Raw genomic sequence first — 13,647 nt, forward strand, 5'->3', positions numbered from 1 at the left:
AGAGACAAGGGTGACGGGCCAGAGGTGCCACCACCCCAAACTTCATGGATCCATTGATGGATGCTCCATGATTCAGGGAGTGAGCTTCTGGTGTGGCGTCGAGAGAGGTGGAAAAGGGCGTCATCAGAAGCGCACAGCGGTGGGAACCGCATCGACACAAAGCAAAGTCCATCAGAGACGAGCATTTCTTTACACTGCCTAACAATGCGTTGGGACGATTCGTTGCATTGCTATTCAAACACTGCCGATATCACAGCCTCAAGAAAGCTACCCAAAACATTGTCATCAACAGTGGCTGCACTAGGATATCCCTGAGCTATACCTAGATGGCGCCGTCTGCTGCTCCATTTCATCACACAAAGTAACCCCAGCTTCATATGACCCAAGCTTTCAACGCCATGACGGACTCCTCCCAGCTCAAACAAGAACACTATCTGTCTCAGCAGCATCTGTCACATTCAGGTTCAGACATGGCCGAAACTTGTTCTCCCCCTTGATATCCATCTGATCCGGTATCCATCCTCCTCCTCCCAGCCCGGCCTCGTTTTCACTCCCTCGTGTCACGCTCCAGCTCCTTAGACCTTGGCCCCTGTGATTGCCTGATGATGCTTAACCGTATCCGCCTACGCTAGGGGGGCGATGAACCCCTGCTTCGCAACACAGTATGGATACAACAATCAAACCTCCAGCTCCGGGCGTCCCCTGCGGCTCAAGGGTGATGCTCGATAGTGCAAACATCCAGGCAAGGGAACCAAGAAATCCGTGCCGCCAAACGTCATCGAGGGGCAGGCTCACAGACGCTCACTGCACTGACGAAATGGAGTGGGCTAGAGCTTCGCCAGTGATCTCATTGACATTCCTGAGCGAGGCTCACGTTCAGGCTTGTCCACGGCTAGAACAGCTGTCATTCTCCATCTCCGTTCGGGAGCCGAAATGGGACAGCTCTCACCAACAACGGACCACCCTCTAGCCCGTGTCCGAGTTGAAGCCTCGTCTCCCGGGCAATCGTTGTGAAAGACATCTCAATCCGAGGTCAGGTGCTCACAGCAAAGTCATGGTTCTTCCATTTGCCCAGAGTAACGAGCCGTCTTTCAGGGTTAACCTGGCCTCCAACTACCTGTCCAAGTACTTCGTATACTTGACTCAATGTTGCCCATTACCGAGCATCTTGATCATCGTCAAGCCGTGTCTCGCAGAGGCGTTACCCGAAGTTCAGACATGTTCCCCGTCTGGGCCCAACACAACCAAAAACGGCTGCCATGGCTTCGTGGTCCTCATCCGCATACCTCCCTTAGACAGCTCAGGTACCTACTCAGAGGGCGAGCAACGGCCCGACCCAGTGAACCACATCCAGGCAGGTTCTAGATTTGAGCCATCGATGTAACCCTTCAGTCGAACTACCCCATCGCGTCGTCTCGTCTCCATGTCCTCAGGTGGACGCGACGAACAATTTCCAGATGCAGTGACTAGGCTGCCTCAGACTTCCTTGGCCAGCACGAAATTCAGCTCCAAGGCTGTATTTCTGACAGAACCTCCGTGATTCAGGTGCTGCCGTAGGATACCTGTTACCTGCCAATTGGTGTTAGGCTGCCAATAAGATCACGCGTCCATTGCCCCTCATGTGGAGGAACATCTTGCGTTGTCTCGACCTTTACGGGCGGCGTCAGAGTTGACATGTTTCACGGCGCCATCCCGAATCACACGGCCACACTTGAGTTTGTGTGGCTCACTCGGTGTGGCTGAGCAATGCAGCTCGGGACTTTATTTTAGCGGACCGAGATCAGGCTGTTCTTTTACTTCACGTTTGGGTGGGACCAAGCTGGACGGGAGGCTGGAAGTTCAGCTCATATCAGTTGGTACGTACCCACTATGCTTTGATCTGCATCCAGCCTCTCCAAGGGCTGCATATTACAACCCAAAGAACGACATTCAATCTCAAAATTCGACGTCAGATCCGCTGTCCGATCCCTCGCGGACCGGCCTGAAAGACGGCTCGTTTCATTCATCGACATACGAGCTTTCACACCTCCTACCTGTCCTGGAAACTGACTGTTCCATCTACCAATGAATACGTGACAGCGAAATCCCCAGCCTCACCGTCCTCAACTCATCATGACACGCTCCCCGACCACGAGGCGGAGCCAATTGCTCTCGAGCCCCGAGCGTAACATCGCCGCGAGCTTCCTACTTGATACGCGAAACAACGAGCTTAGCCATCGGGATGCCCTGGCGGCGGCCCAGGTAGAGCACGAGCGGGTGCGCCAGGCTGCGATCCGAGTCTACGAGCTTCATGAGCTGCAACAAGAGCACCGACGTATCGTCGAGGAGGAGCGCAAGGAGCAAGAGAGGCTTCGAGCAGAAGCCCTAGTTGTCGCTGAAGAGAAGAGACTTCGGGAACTCAAGGCAAAGACGATTCCTCGATTACCACCAGAGCCCGAACCTCCCACTCCCCCTCCGGCACCCAAACCAGATCCTTCAAAGACAACAAACGGTACTACACCAGTAAAGGAATCGAAGCGGGTCGAACCATCGACAACTCCTCCTTCAGAGATCAAGAAGCCTGCTCTTGCACCCCCTGCCATTAGCAGCCCCTTCGCACCCCAGAACAAACCGACGATTAGCAGCCCACTTGCTGCTGCAACTTCCGGACAAACAACTACACATGGACTATTCCAGAAAACAAACGGATCAGCTACGTCACAACCTGCTGCGCCTGCTCCTGCTCAGCCTTTGGTCAAACCCGCCGCACCTCCTGTGCAACCCGCAGCGAGTCCCACCGAGGATCGATATAGCCAGATTCACCAAGAACTCAAGAAGCTGCGCCGGGAACTTCAGGCACAGTCTAAAGTCCCTGGCTCTCCGCTCAAGGGCAAGCTTGGAACCTTCCGTCGAGAGATCCGGGTGGCTATCGGCCAGCTAACCGGCGGAAAGGGTGCCAACGCCAAACCAGTAAGTACGACATTTCGATATCAGGGCAAACTCTAACAACAAAAACCAGGTTCAGAAGATCACAGACACGTTGAAGGAGGCCTTAAAGGGTGGTACGCCGAGCCCGCCAATCGATGTCGGCCTGTTTGTGGTCGACAAAAGAGAGCCCGTTCAGGGAGCTACCCACAACGACCAAACACTGCCTTCACTCTTCATTTATCTCATGAATATCTGTGCCAAGGCCATTATCAACCAGTTCATCAACGAAGGTGGCGCCAACCCAAAGGCCGCAGACCCGATCGGGGTCTTTACAGCCCACATCTTTTCAAACCAGGAGTTTGAATGGCGAGGGCAATCCCTGATCGACATCGTAATGGCGAAGTACCGAATCGTGTGCCCAGTCCTCTTCGGCCACAGAGGCAGCGATCGGACAGAGCGCGGCCGTATCTCCATCGGCTGGAAGAAGGATGGGCCCGCCTGGATCACAGAACAGAGCCACAACGACAGGATGACTGGCCTGGGTGCTGGCTTTGCCTCTCTTTCTCTGAGAGATTTCAGTAAATCATCAAAGAAGAACCCCTACCCTCCTACGAATTACTGGAAGGCGCTCGCATATATCGTCAACTCACCCCCGAACGAGATCTCAAACACGCAATATGTTGTCCTGCGGTCCATGATCCAGGGCCACGAGCAACGTTTCCTCAACTTTTACGGCAACGCAGCTTTAGCTGCTCTCCGCCTTGCGCTTGTCGAATTCCCCAAGAAGGCGCCCCAAAATGCCACGGCTGCCGGTTCTCTGGCCGCTTTGGCTGATGTGCTCAAGAGCGAGTCGGGACTGGTGCTGGCTTAGAAGAACAAGGACACCCGGCAAGGAGAATCAAGGGGGACGAGAAGGAGCAAATGGAAAAAGAACACATTCAAACCGGTGCTGTAACAGGCGTTCAGGACAGAGATATCATTCTTGTTGATGAGGAAAGGCATCACATCACCATAGGCATAGGCTTGGCAGGCATAGCAGGTGTTTGGCGGACTTGTTGGATTATGTCACGCCGTTTGAGCAGACAAACGGCCACGTCTGCTCCTCTTTATCTATCCTTCTAGTATACAACCAAGACAAAGAAAAAAGAACAAGATTTCCGGTCATTGCGTGTACGCAGTCGTAGCAATTCCCACCTAAAACTCCGATTTCCCAACGTAAAAGTATCATGAACGCTTCTGACAAGGTGTGCTGCATCAGGACAGTCCTCTTGCCCCTTCTCTAAACTCGAGACTCGAGCGTATTATAGGATCAAGAGGAGGACCAACAGCAGGATGAGCACAAAGATGAGGACGGCTATACAGCAGCTACTATACCGGTCCTCGTTCGCTCGTATCACATGCTGCAGTTTCTGCATGCCCGTCTGCAGTCGACCGCCCACGCGATCAGCCGCCTCATCCACAACTTCGAGCATCTCGCGCTGTTCCTCCAGCTCCCTGCCCATATCGTCGGCCTGCCTTCGAAGATTGCCCACGGTCTGAAACACGCCGTCCAGATGCTGGTCCTGCTCGCGCATTATCTCCATCTGCTGCTGCTGCTCAAACTCAGCGTACGTATCGTCACCGTCGCCGTCGATGGCGAACGCGTTAGGATCGGGTAGGTCGCCTCCACGGACGGCATCGACCTTCTTGGCCAGCTCGTCGCGCATGTCGTCGATCTCGCCGCCGACCTCCTGCACCAGGCGCTTTCGGCGTGTAACCTCATGTGCAGAGAGACCGAACTGCACGGGGTTGGACTCGACGGCCTGCACCGAGGCGACGAGGTCGGCTAGGTCGTCGGCGAGGGATGAGAGAGCGGCTTCGAGGTCGGAGCGAGCGGAAGCAAGTTCAGGGGAGTCGGCATTTGTGGAGAGGGAGCGAATACGGAGATATGAGGCGAACAACGGCCTAGCCGAGGCCATCTGAGTGAGAACATCTCTGCGTGGCAGTTAGCGTGATGAACAGCTAAACATTGGGATGATAACGAAGGAGGGATGGAAACGTACTGTTGGACCTGGAGGAAGGGGTCCTCTTCGTTTGTGGAGGACATCATCCTAACGGTATGAGGCGTGAAGACGCATAAGCGTCAATGTGCGATAATGTCTGGGCGACTCTAGCAGGTGGATTAATTGAAGCCAGAAGATTCAATCTCGGAGCCTGTTCGAATGCGACAATGGGAGGTTGGAGGGGATGACGTTGCAGGGACCCTGGGCCTGGGGAGCGCTCGGTGAGAGCTGCGAGGTACGTACCTTTTTCTGGGCTCCCTCTCAGTCACACCGAGCTCTCACCTACAAATTCGACCCGCACACCAAGTGAATTTGGATTGTGCATGATAGATCGAAATTTGCCCAAATCTTGAGGCTAATATTTGAGTTGGCCAGGACTTGGACTGCTCGTAGTCTAATACTGAGTAACTTTGTTCTATCTGCCGCTCAACGACTTGCTCAGTTGTTGAGAGTGCACAACTCCTCCAACTGATCTTTTAGAGACAGCCTGCATATCCAACAGACAAGGGCTCTGAACAAGGGACGAGAGAACAACACCGGAGAGGACCAGGGCCAGGTCTTAGCGAGTATTCACCCAACATACAGTAAGCTCCCAGCCAAACAAACCACCGAGAATCCATCATTGACACCACTCCAGGGTAGTCAACAACTCGACTATATCTCATCATGGTACCTGAAAAGCCCCTGCCATTCAATGGCGACTTTGCTTCTCCTGAGGAGTACATCGATGAACTCCTCAAGTTCTCAGGGACCTCTGAAACTTTCCAAATTCTCTGTGGTGGTGTCCACATCCTCGACTTCTTCACCATCGAGCCTGGCCTCTTCCACTACGCCATACCCAAGGAGTGGCACCCCTTCATCCTATCATGCAGTCTCATGGACCTTCTAGATCTTCTCATGCGGGATGATCTAGATAATCTCAAATTCGAAGGAGAGGCCCCTCCGGAGAGCTTTATCGACTACATTCGAACAGTCCGAAACCTCTCTCTTGGTCGCTCATTCACACCCCCGAAAGAGAAACTGCCTGCTCTGCCACGCCCAGTCGCCGTGGGCATGAACCGCAAGAAGGTTCATGAAGTCACCAACTTTGCCGACTATCTCGATAGGTTGTCAGGGGGCATTTCTGAGGAATTTGGTGACGAAATCACCCACTTTGTTGACTTTGGCAGTGGTCAGAATTACCTTGGCCGAGCGATGGCAAGCGAACCATATAACCGATATGTGGTTGCCGTTGAAGGACGTGAGAATAACGTTACAGCAGCAAGAGGCCTCGATATGACTTCTGGTTTGGCCGTCAAGCCCAAGGTCATGAGGAACAAGAAGCTGTGGAATCAGATCATCGAAGCACGCGGCCCAGACGCACAAGATGATCCAGAGGCTTTGGCCAAGGCTATCCGCGAAGTGGCAGGAGATGAAGCATTCGAGTTCAGGCCCACCAGAGAACTCGAAGCGGAATACATGGCGGAAGAAGGCAAAGGGTTTGTCCAGTATATCTCGGGTCGTCTCGACAGCGGTGATCTTGCCGACGTCATTGCCCAAATCGACAACGGGAGCAAAACAGAGGGCGAAAAGAAGGACTTGCGGTTGATGGCAATGTCAATCCACTCCTGCGGAAACCTGTCGCACTTTGGAATTCGCTCCCTGATCCTCAACCCTAGCATCCGGGCGGTGGCTATTGTTGGATGCTGCTACAACTTGATGACCGAGAAGCTAGGACCGCCGACCTACAAGCATGCTTTCTTGAGGCCGACTCTCCAGGCTGTCAACGGCCGGCTCGTCCGAGAATCCGACAAGCATGACCCGCAAGGGTTCCCCATGAGCCAAAAGTTCTCGACATATGAAGGTGACGGCGTGCGACTGAACATCACAGCACGCATGATGGCTTGCCAGGCACCCCAGAACTGGACCGAAAAGGAGAGTGCAGGATTCTTCTCTCGGCACTTTTTCAGAGCAGTGTTGCAAAAGATATTCCTTGACCGGGGCGTGGTGACCAAGGTCCGGCATTCAGACGCCCAAGGAGGACCTGAAGCAGATGCTACTGTCGCCACCAAGAGCGACAGCGAGAGTCCTTTTGACATCAGCACCAATCCTGTCATCATTGGATCCCTGCGGAAGAATTGCTACGGTTCTTTCAAGGACTATGTGCGCGGGGCTGTGCAGAAACTCACGACCAACAGCGACTTCAAACAGTATGCAGATGTGATGCGGGAGAAGATGGGCGACATCACAGACGAAGAGATCGAGCGCTATGAGGCCACGTACCTGCCACGAAAGAAGGAGTTGTGCGCTGTCTGGAGTCTGATGGCGTTCAGCGCCATGGCTGTCGAGTCTCTCATCGTGTCGGACCGGTGGACGTTCCTCCGAGAACACGACGATCTCGTCCGTCATGCGTGGGTCGAGACAGTGTTTGACTACGAACAGAGCCCAAGAAACCTGGTTGTCGTTGGGGTCAAGCGATAAAGTTTCGACCATCTCAGAATAGGAATGGATCAAGCTGTCCTGCAGAGACGTGTCTTGCGGAGAGCATGTTACCGAGTTGTTCGGATCCGCCCACATCCATCTTTTCCAACGGTAGCCGTGCGGAGCTCGCGGTGGCCTCCGGGATGCAGGCGACCGACCTAGACGCGCAGAAGTGAAACAAGCTCTCTGTGCCTTGGCATTGGGAGAGTGGGAGGGCAATCACGGCCGGCAGCTAGTCGAGTGAGAGTTGACAATCCGGTCGGCTGGGGCGGTTACTGGGCGCGCTAGGCAAGATAGGCCACTGCAATGTCATGCATGAACCCCCCTCTTCTCTGTCGGGGCTTTCATGTCATAGTTGAAGTATCCATGACAGGACGGGAAGGCTTTGGTCGATCAGCGGCCCTGTCAGAACGGCCGAGACCGAGAGGCTGGGGGTCCGAGAAGCCATTGTTATCCGGGCGAGTTTGGAGCCTTCATTCGTGGAGATATCGTCAAATCTCGACAACTAGACTATGTTATTACGATAACTGCGATGTAAGCTGGTCAAGAATCCTTTATCAAACAGCCCACCTGCGCTTAGCTCCCGTCCCACAACGGGCGGGACAAAGGACCCTCATTGATAGGTATTAAAGAGGATATCTGCTGATAGGTATCAAGAGAAAGCTAATCGCTTCGTGCTATCCGCCGACAATTACCGGCCGCAGAGACAGTCGTACGCAGACCACATAGTTTCTCATTCGATAGCTGAGTGACCTGACAGGAGTATGAGACTTGTGGGGAGAGAGGTGTTGCCACTGAATCCGGCAGTCTTGTGTCGCCATCAGCCAGCCAAGGTCGCCATAGCCCCTCATTCCAGAGGCACGCAAACACCTCATCTGTGCACGCGGTTGACAGCGTGACAAGGGTTTTGGTGGAAGCTGCATCACTTCTCGACGTGCTTATGAGGTGCAGCCGGATGCGCAAGGCGACATGTTCCGCGATGCAATGCGAAGCCTCACAGGCGGCAGGTCACGCAGTGAATCACGAGTCAGTGGTGCCATTGGCAAGCCATTGGCAAGCCATTGGCAAGCCCGACGACAAGGGGCCCAGAAGCGGGGAAGAGGGCTCCAGAGAGCCAGAATCATTGGAGGAGCTGCTCCCTTGCGCCCGTTGCAATGGCACCTGTCGTGGGGTCCATTACCCGAAGCAGATTTCATCAGTGAGATCTCTCGGAGATGCTTCACTGTCGTGTCCTTTGTCCATCGCGGTGAGCGGCCCTTTCCAGACGCGTGCAGCGGGTTAAGGCCGGGGGATAGATGCGATGTGACGAAGGCCGAGCTCCTTCGGGGAATGATGAGCAACCATAATTGAGTGTTGAGGTTATACGACAGTCGATCAGAGGCGTAGTTGAGAGGTGCATGCATCAATTTCGTCCTGCTGGCTGGTGTTCATAACAAGGCAGAGCCAGGGGCAGCTGCTGCCGCTAGCGCAAGTGTAGGGGCAGAATGCATCATAAACGGAGAAGAGGAAGCTCGGCGCCTGACGCTGCTAGAGTCGGATGCAAGGCGGAGGCGAAGCCGAGTCGAGACATGATAGCTGGAGGTGCTGATGACCCAAAAGAAAGGGTGATGATGAAAGCTGGGGTTCCTGGGAGGTTTCCGAGACGGGCAGGCCGCAGAAAACACCAGGGTCTATCTACCTTGGAGCCGAAGCTGGGGCTGACGGTACGACGAAGCTGGGATGAAGAAAATGATGAGTCTCAATCGTGACGTCTTGAGGTGAAGGTGAAGGTAATATCAGCTCCGAGGTGAAGGGCATGTGATGGATGTGAGCATAAGCGGACTGACGAGGAAGGCACAAGGCATCATCGTGAAGTTGTTCCTGCCTGCCCAGAGACGGGACTGCTACCACCTACCTGCTTTGCTCACCAGGGCAGGTACCACCTGCTCCATACCTACCTACCTACGGGTACCTCACTTACACTTCCATCCTCCACACATCCGATCAACACCAACAAATCGCCTTGGCCTGGATCCAGACTCACGGTTCGCCCGCTTGCTTCATCATGGCTCGTTCGCCTTCAAGCTCACGCCCAAGCCCGAGCAGAAGGCCAAGCTTGGACTAGTCAAGCATGTCTTGTCCTACACTCCGCGACAGAGGTTGCAAGGGTCCTGATCCTATCCGATCTCAGCCCAGCGACGGCATCTCACCCCTGCCCCCACGCACCAACAACTTCTGCAACTCTACGGATCCTACATACAGTACCTGCACCTATCATGATGCTTGGCTGCCACAACCTTTTGCTCCCGGTCGATCTCGAGACCACTGTCACGCACTCGAATCGGCCACCAGCTCTGGCTTCAGATGGATGCCACAAGTGTGCATCTTGATCTGGCGACGTCGTCTTGATCGCTGTGAGGAAACCAAGACCGCAGTCCTAAGCGAAACGAGCTGCGTGTCTTGACCTTTTGGGCGCTGTGGCATTTCTGTGACTCGGAGAGCCACGACGCTTCTGATCAAGTCTTGCTGCTTTTGTCCTCGGCTCCATAACACATAATGCTGTGAAACCACCTGCATCGCAATTACAGAAGCCACCTGCACCTTTCAGGTTCCGCCTTACCCACTGGGATGTTGGATAGGAAGGAGATGCCTTGGGCATCGGGGCATTGGGTGATGATCTGCGCCAGGAAACCCCCGAGCGGACTCACTGAAGCGAGCGTGTCCATCTGCCGCAGACGATAAAATCGATGCTAGCACAGCATGGCAGGTCGGCACATAGCCGTGGAAGACGACCTCGAACCATCCTGTCCAGAGTAGCATCATCGGTTGTGGACAGGGGTTGTTTGAGCCACTGACGCCTGATTGCACCAAGACATTGTCGGCTTACACTTTCTTGAGGTCTAGTGGGAATATCCACCCCCATGCCCGTCAACGCTGCCGCCATGATGGCCCAACTCGGCCAACTACGGTAGTTCCCAGGTCGGCCTTTGGCTTCCTTTGGCTTGGCCTGTCTTGAGTGGACTCGCCTAGTCCCTGCAAAACCCTGCAATACTCGACCTTTGAAGGGACGTGCCCTTCCCGTCCGGCTTGGAGCCATGGTGTGAGCAACTAAAGTATGCAAGCTGCTCACTCAAAGATCAGGAAGAGAGAGAGTTATTAACGTGGGTTTACCCTTATCGCCTCCGTTGCCTAACCTGCATCGATTCTTCTCAATCCCCCTCGTTTTCCTTTTTATTAACCTTTTGTCAACCTCTCGAAAAAACTCTTCACACCACTTGAGCTTGGGTGCCCCTTTCACTAACATCAAACTTTACCGGTTTTCCAGCACTCCCGTTGGCGCTTTCAGCTCTTGTTTCTCGTCCAACCTTAGCCCAAACCTTGAAGCAGACGGACCGAGGTTCTTTCCATGATCGAGTCAGCCCATCGACTGTTATCGCCTACCTACTGTCCGTCCAGCCTAGCTTGAGTTTGCCGCAGACATCGATTCGCATTCAAGTTGCGATCAGCCCCTCATTGAACTCAACCTCGCCTGCACCGGGACTCGACATTGGCGGTTCATCATGAACGCGCAAGTTTCTTTCCTTGTAAGTCGGTGCTGCAGTGTCTGCACACAACCCTTTCTTACTTGAGATCTGTCTTACTCTTGATCCTGCTGCATGACCATGCATGCGACTACACAACGACGGGCGTTTCAAGATTGACAAGTTCAAGAGTTGCTTGTACATGGGCCTTATTCTAACCTCTCGCTCTCTAGGATGGCACCTATACGCTGATTCACATCCCTCTCAACCTCTACTCGACACTGCTCCAGCCCATCCTCCGCGTCCTCCTCCCACAGTCTCAGAGTCTGGGAAACTTGCGCGATTCACCAGAGTACGAGCTACAGGGCCTCACATCTGATGGTCAACATGGCTTTCTCAACATCAGCATCACCCCCCTCGAGTGCTCAGTGGTCTGCCACTCGTCATGGGCACAGAATGTGTTTGAGCCTGTCCTGAAGACGCTTCCGCGCGATATTGCCAAATCCGTCTCAGTCTCCAAAGACTCGTACATGATCCTCTCCGTCATTAGTGCTGGACTCGATGCGGGTGGCCGTGTAATGGAGTTGACCTCTCCACTGGCACTGGCTGGGATCCCCATCTTCTTCATCACCACCTACTACTCCGACTTTATTCTAGTACCGACCAAAGAGCGCGACAACGTTGCCAAATCACTCCTCGCCAAGGGCTTCGAGTTGTGCGAGAACGAGTCCAACTATGTCACGCAGGGATATAAGAAGGGCGCCACCCAACCGACAGTGACTCCGCCGCACGAGGGTCTTCCGTCCAACGTTTCCGAGATGCAGACACGCACTTTCGGCCTTCTCAAGAAACGGCATGTCACTCCCAACATCGAGGAGGGGTTGGTGCTGGTGCAATGTTCTGGCCGTGAGGCATCGCAGCTTGCATCCTTCAACCACCAACGACCTTCGATCAGCCGACACGCCACGGGGAACGGTCGACGGCCAAGCTGGGCGGATAATGTCGATACGAAGCTGTACACATGCATCATCTCGGCTCTCGTCTCGCAACCACGATTCATGTCGGTTACGTTGGCCCAGGACGACCCACCTTCGCTACTCCTCGACAAGAACCTCCTTGATGTCTTTGGCGACTCTCTGGTGGGGGATACAGAAGGCTGCCTGATTCCAATTTTCCTCAACCTGGAAAGTTTGTCTTTGGAAGCCACTGGTATCGTCTGCGGTGTTGCCGGTATCCTGGTGCAGGATCCGCAGATAGCAGAGAGCTCGGAACTCTCGTACCTCTCGACAGCCCAAGCAGGTGCCGTCATTCTCTCGGAGGAGCAGTCTGTCCGGGCCATGGGTATTCTGGAGCCACTGCTTACCAAGGAGTCGTAGGGTGGTGTTCTTTTAAACTTGTAACAAAAGGGGAGATGAATTGTTGACAGATTTGTAACACCAAGGACTTTCAGACCCAAGGAGAGGCGTTTGGAGATGGCGTAAATGATTTTTCATGTAAGGTAGCTGGGCGGCAGAGCATGATATGATGCTGGGGAATTGTATCCCCTATGTAATCCAAGACGTGGAGTGGATGGTGGGCGGCCTTTTTGTGTATCTGTCTGGCGTTCTGCGGGAGGAGCTGTTCTGTTCCAAATCGAGATACCATGATGATTGTGTAACGTAACAGCTGGCGTTGCTGTGACTCCAGGTTTGTGATGCCTTGACTGAGAGAGCACCTTGTTACTTTCCCTTCTTCTTCTCCTCGACCAAGCCGGCTTTCACGAAGCCATCCCTCGCAACGGCGTTGATGAGGGCAAACCTCTTAGGTCCCAGCAACACGCCGCCATACCACCTCGTCACCACGACCATGGCATCCCAGACATCCATGACCTGCATGAGATGTAACAGTCTGCCCCCAGCAGCGGCCTCCCCGTCGTCGTCGCAGTCCTGGAAGCTCGCTGCCCCTGGCCCCTTGATGCGCCACGCCGTCATGTTGTGCGTCGCGGCGCGGATGCGCTTGTCGGATGCCAGAAGCACCTGCACGTAGTGCCGCGCCTGGTCTGGCGATGTGACGCGCGCGACGTGTGCTATAAAGGTAGACTTGGAGTCTGTGATGGGCTCTGAGAGGATCCATTCCGGGGGTGGGAAGGATGGTTCTTCTATCTCATGCTCTTCTGGTGGTGGTGAGGGTGCAGTCGGTGCTTCTTCCTCAGCCTCCTCTTCAGAGCGTCTTGTAAACTCCTCAACAGCATCAAATAAACACACAAGACCCTCTTGGAACACAGTCTCCAACGCCTCACGAAAGAGTTTAAGGTCCCTCGCGCCGGCCCCCCTCACGCCGCCGGAGCTGTGATGCGTGCCGAGGACGGAGGGTGGTTTGGAGGGGTACTCTTGTGGGAAGCGGACACGGAGGGAGGAGGCGTCGCCGGGGAGGTTGAGGATGAAGACGGAGGGGTCACCCTCGGCTGGGACGAGGCTGCCATCGCCGTAGATGGAGTTGATGGCTTCAACCTCGTCCTGGAGTTCTTCGGACATTGTTCGGCGAGTGAGGGGTTGTGTGTACGTATTGAGGGATTGAGTGATTCTTTTGAGTGGTGGGATTGAGAAGAGCAGAAATGGATTTATTGGAGGGGAGAAACGGTCTTAAAGGTGTATATCAACCTAGAAAAGCTGAGCTGTTGATGAAAGTCAGGAATATCATCTTCTCAAGGTTCAGCGCGAGAATTACTTACCATATGCAGCCCCACATCATGCTTCCCC

At 54.2% G+C, this 13,647-nt stretch overlaps 5 protein-coding genes across 5 annotated transcripts; 3 read left to right on the plus strand and 2 right to left on the minus strand.

Moving 5' to 3' along the window:
* Positions 1 to 2,112: 2,112 nt before the first annotated feature.
* LRP88_06171 (GLE1-like protein-domain-containing protein) lies at positions 2,113 to 3,778 on the plus strand (the record flags this gene model as incomplete). Its single annotated transcript, XM_083242711.1, has 3 exons — positions 2,113 to 2,953; positions 3,005 to 3,038; positions 3,091 to 3,778. The coding sequence occupies 3 exons, from the start codon at positions 2,113 to 2,115 to the stop codon at positions 3,776 to 3,778; spliced, it is 1,563 nt and encodes a 520-aa protein (XP_083101647.1).
* Positions 3,779 to 4,208: 430 nt separating this feature from the next.
* Positions 4,209 to 4,996, minus strand: LRP88_06172 (t-SNARE; the record flags this gene model as incomplete). The annotated part of the gene is made up of 2 exons (XM_083242712.1): positions 4,209 to 4,881; positions 4,950 to 4,996. The coding sequence occupies 2 exons, from the start codon at positions 4,994 to 4,996 to the stop codon at positions 4,209 to 4,211; spliced, it is 720 nt and encodes a 239-aa protein (XP_083101648.1).
* A 619-nt stretch (positions 4,997 to 5,615) lies between these two features.
* LRP88_06173 (methyltransferase domain-containing protein) lies at positions 5,616 to 7,409 on the plus strand (the record flags this gene model as incomplete). Its single annotated transcript, XM_083242713.1, has 1 exon — positions 5,616 to 7,409. The coding sequence occupies one exon, from the start codon at positions 5,616 to 5,618 to the stop codon at positions 7,407 to 7,409; it is 1,794 nt and encodes a 597-aa protein (XP_083101649.1).
* Positions 7,410 to 10,948: 3,539 nt separating this feature from the next.
* Positions 10,949 to 12,285, plus strand: LRP88_06174 (ACT domain-containing protein; the record flags this gene model as incomplete). Its single annotated transcript, XM_083242714.1, has 2 exons — positions 10,949 to 10,972; positions 11,143 to 12,285. 2 exons carry the CDS (start codon positions 10,949 to 10,951, stop codon positions 12,283 to 12,285), a joined length of 1,167 nt encoding a protein of 388 aa, XP_083101650.1.
* A 342-nt stretch (positions 12,286 to 12,627) lies between these two features.
* On the minus strand, positions 12,628 to 13,422 carry LRP88_06175 (IMPACT family protein; the record flags this gene model as incomplete). The annotated part of the gene is made up of 1 exon (XM_083242715.1): positions 12,628 to 13,422. The coding sequence occupies one exon, from the start codon at positions 13,420 to 13,422 to the stop codon at positions 12,628 to 12,630; it is 795 nt and encodes a 264-aa protein (XP_083101651.1).
* Positions 13,423 to 13,647: the final 225 nt, after the last annotated feature.

Source organism: Fusarium phalaenopsidis, assembly GCF_050370095.1.
Source record: "Fusarium phalaenopsidis strain FUZ10S chromosome Unknown contig_32296, whole genome shotgun sequence".
Lineage (NCBI taxonomy): Eukaryota > Fungi > Ascomycota > Sordariomycetes > Hypocreales > Nectriaceae > Fusarium > Fusarium phalaenopsidis.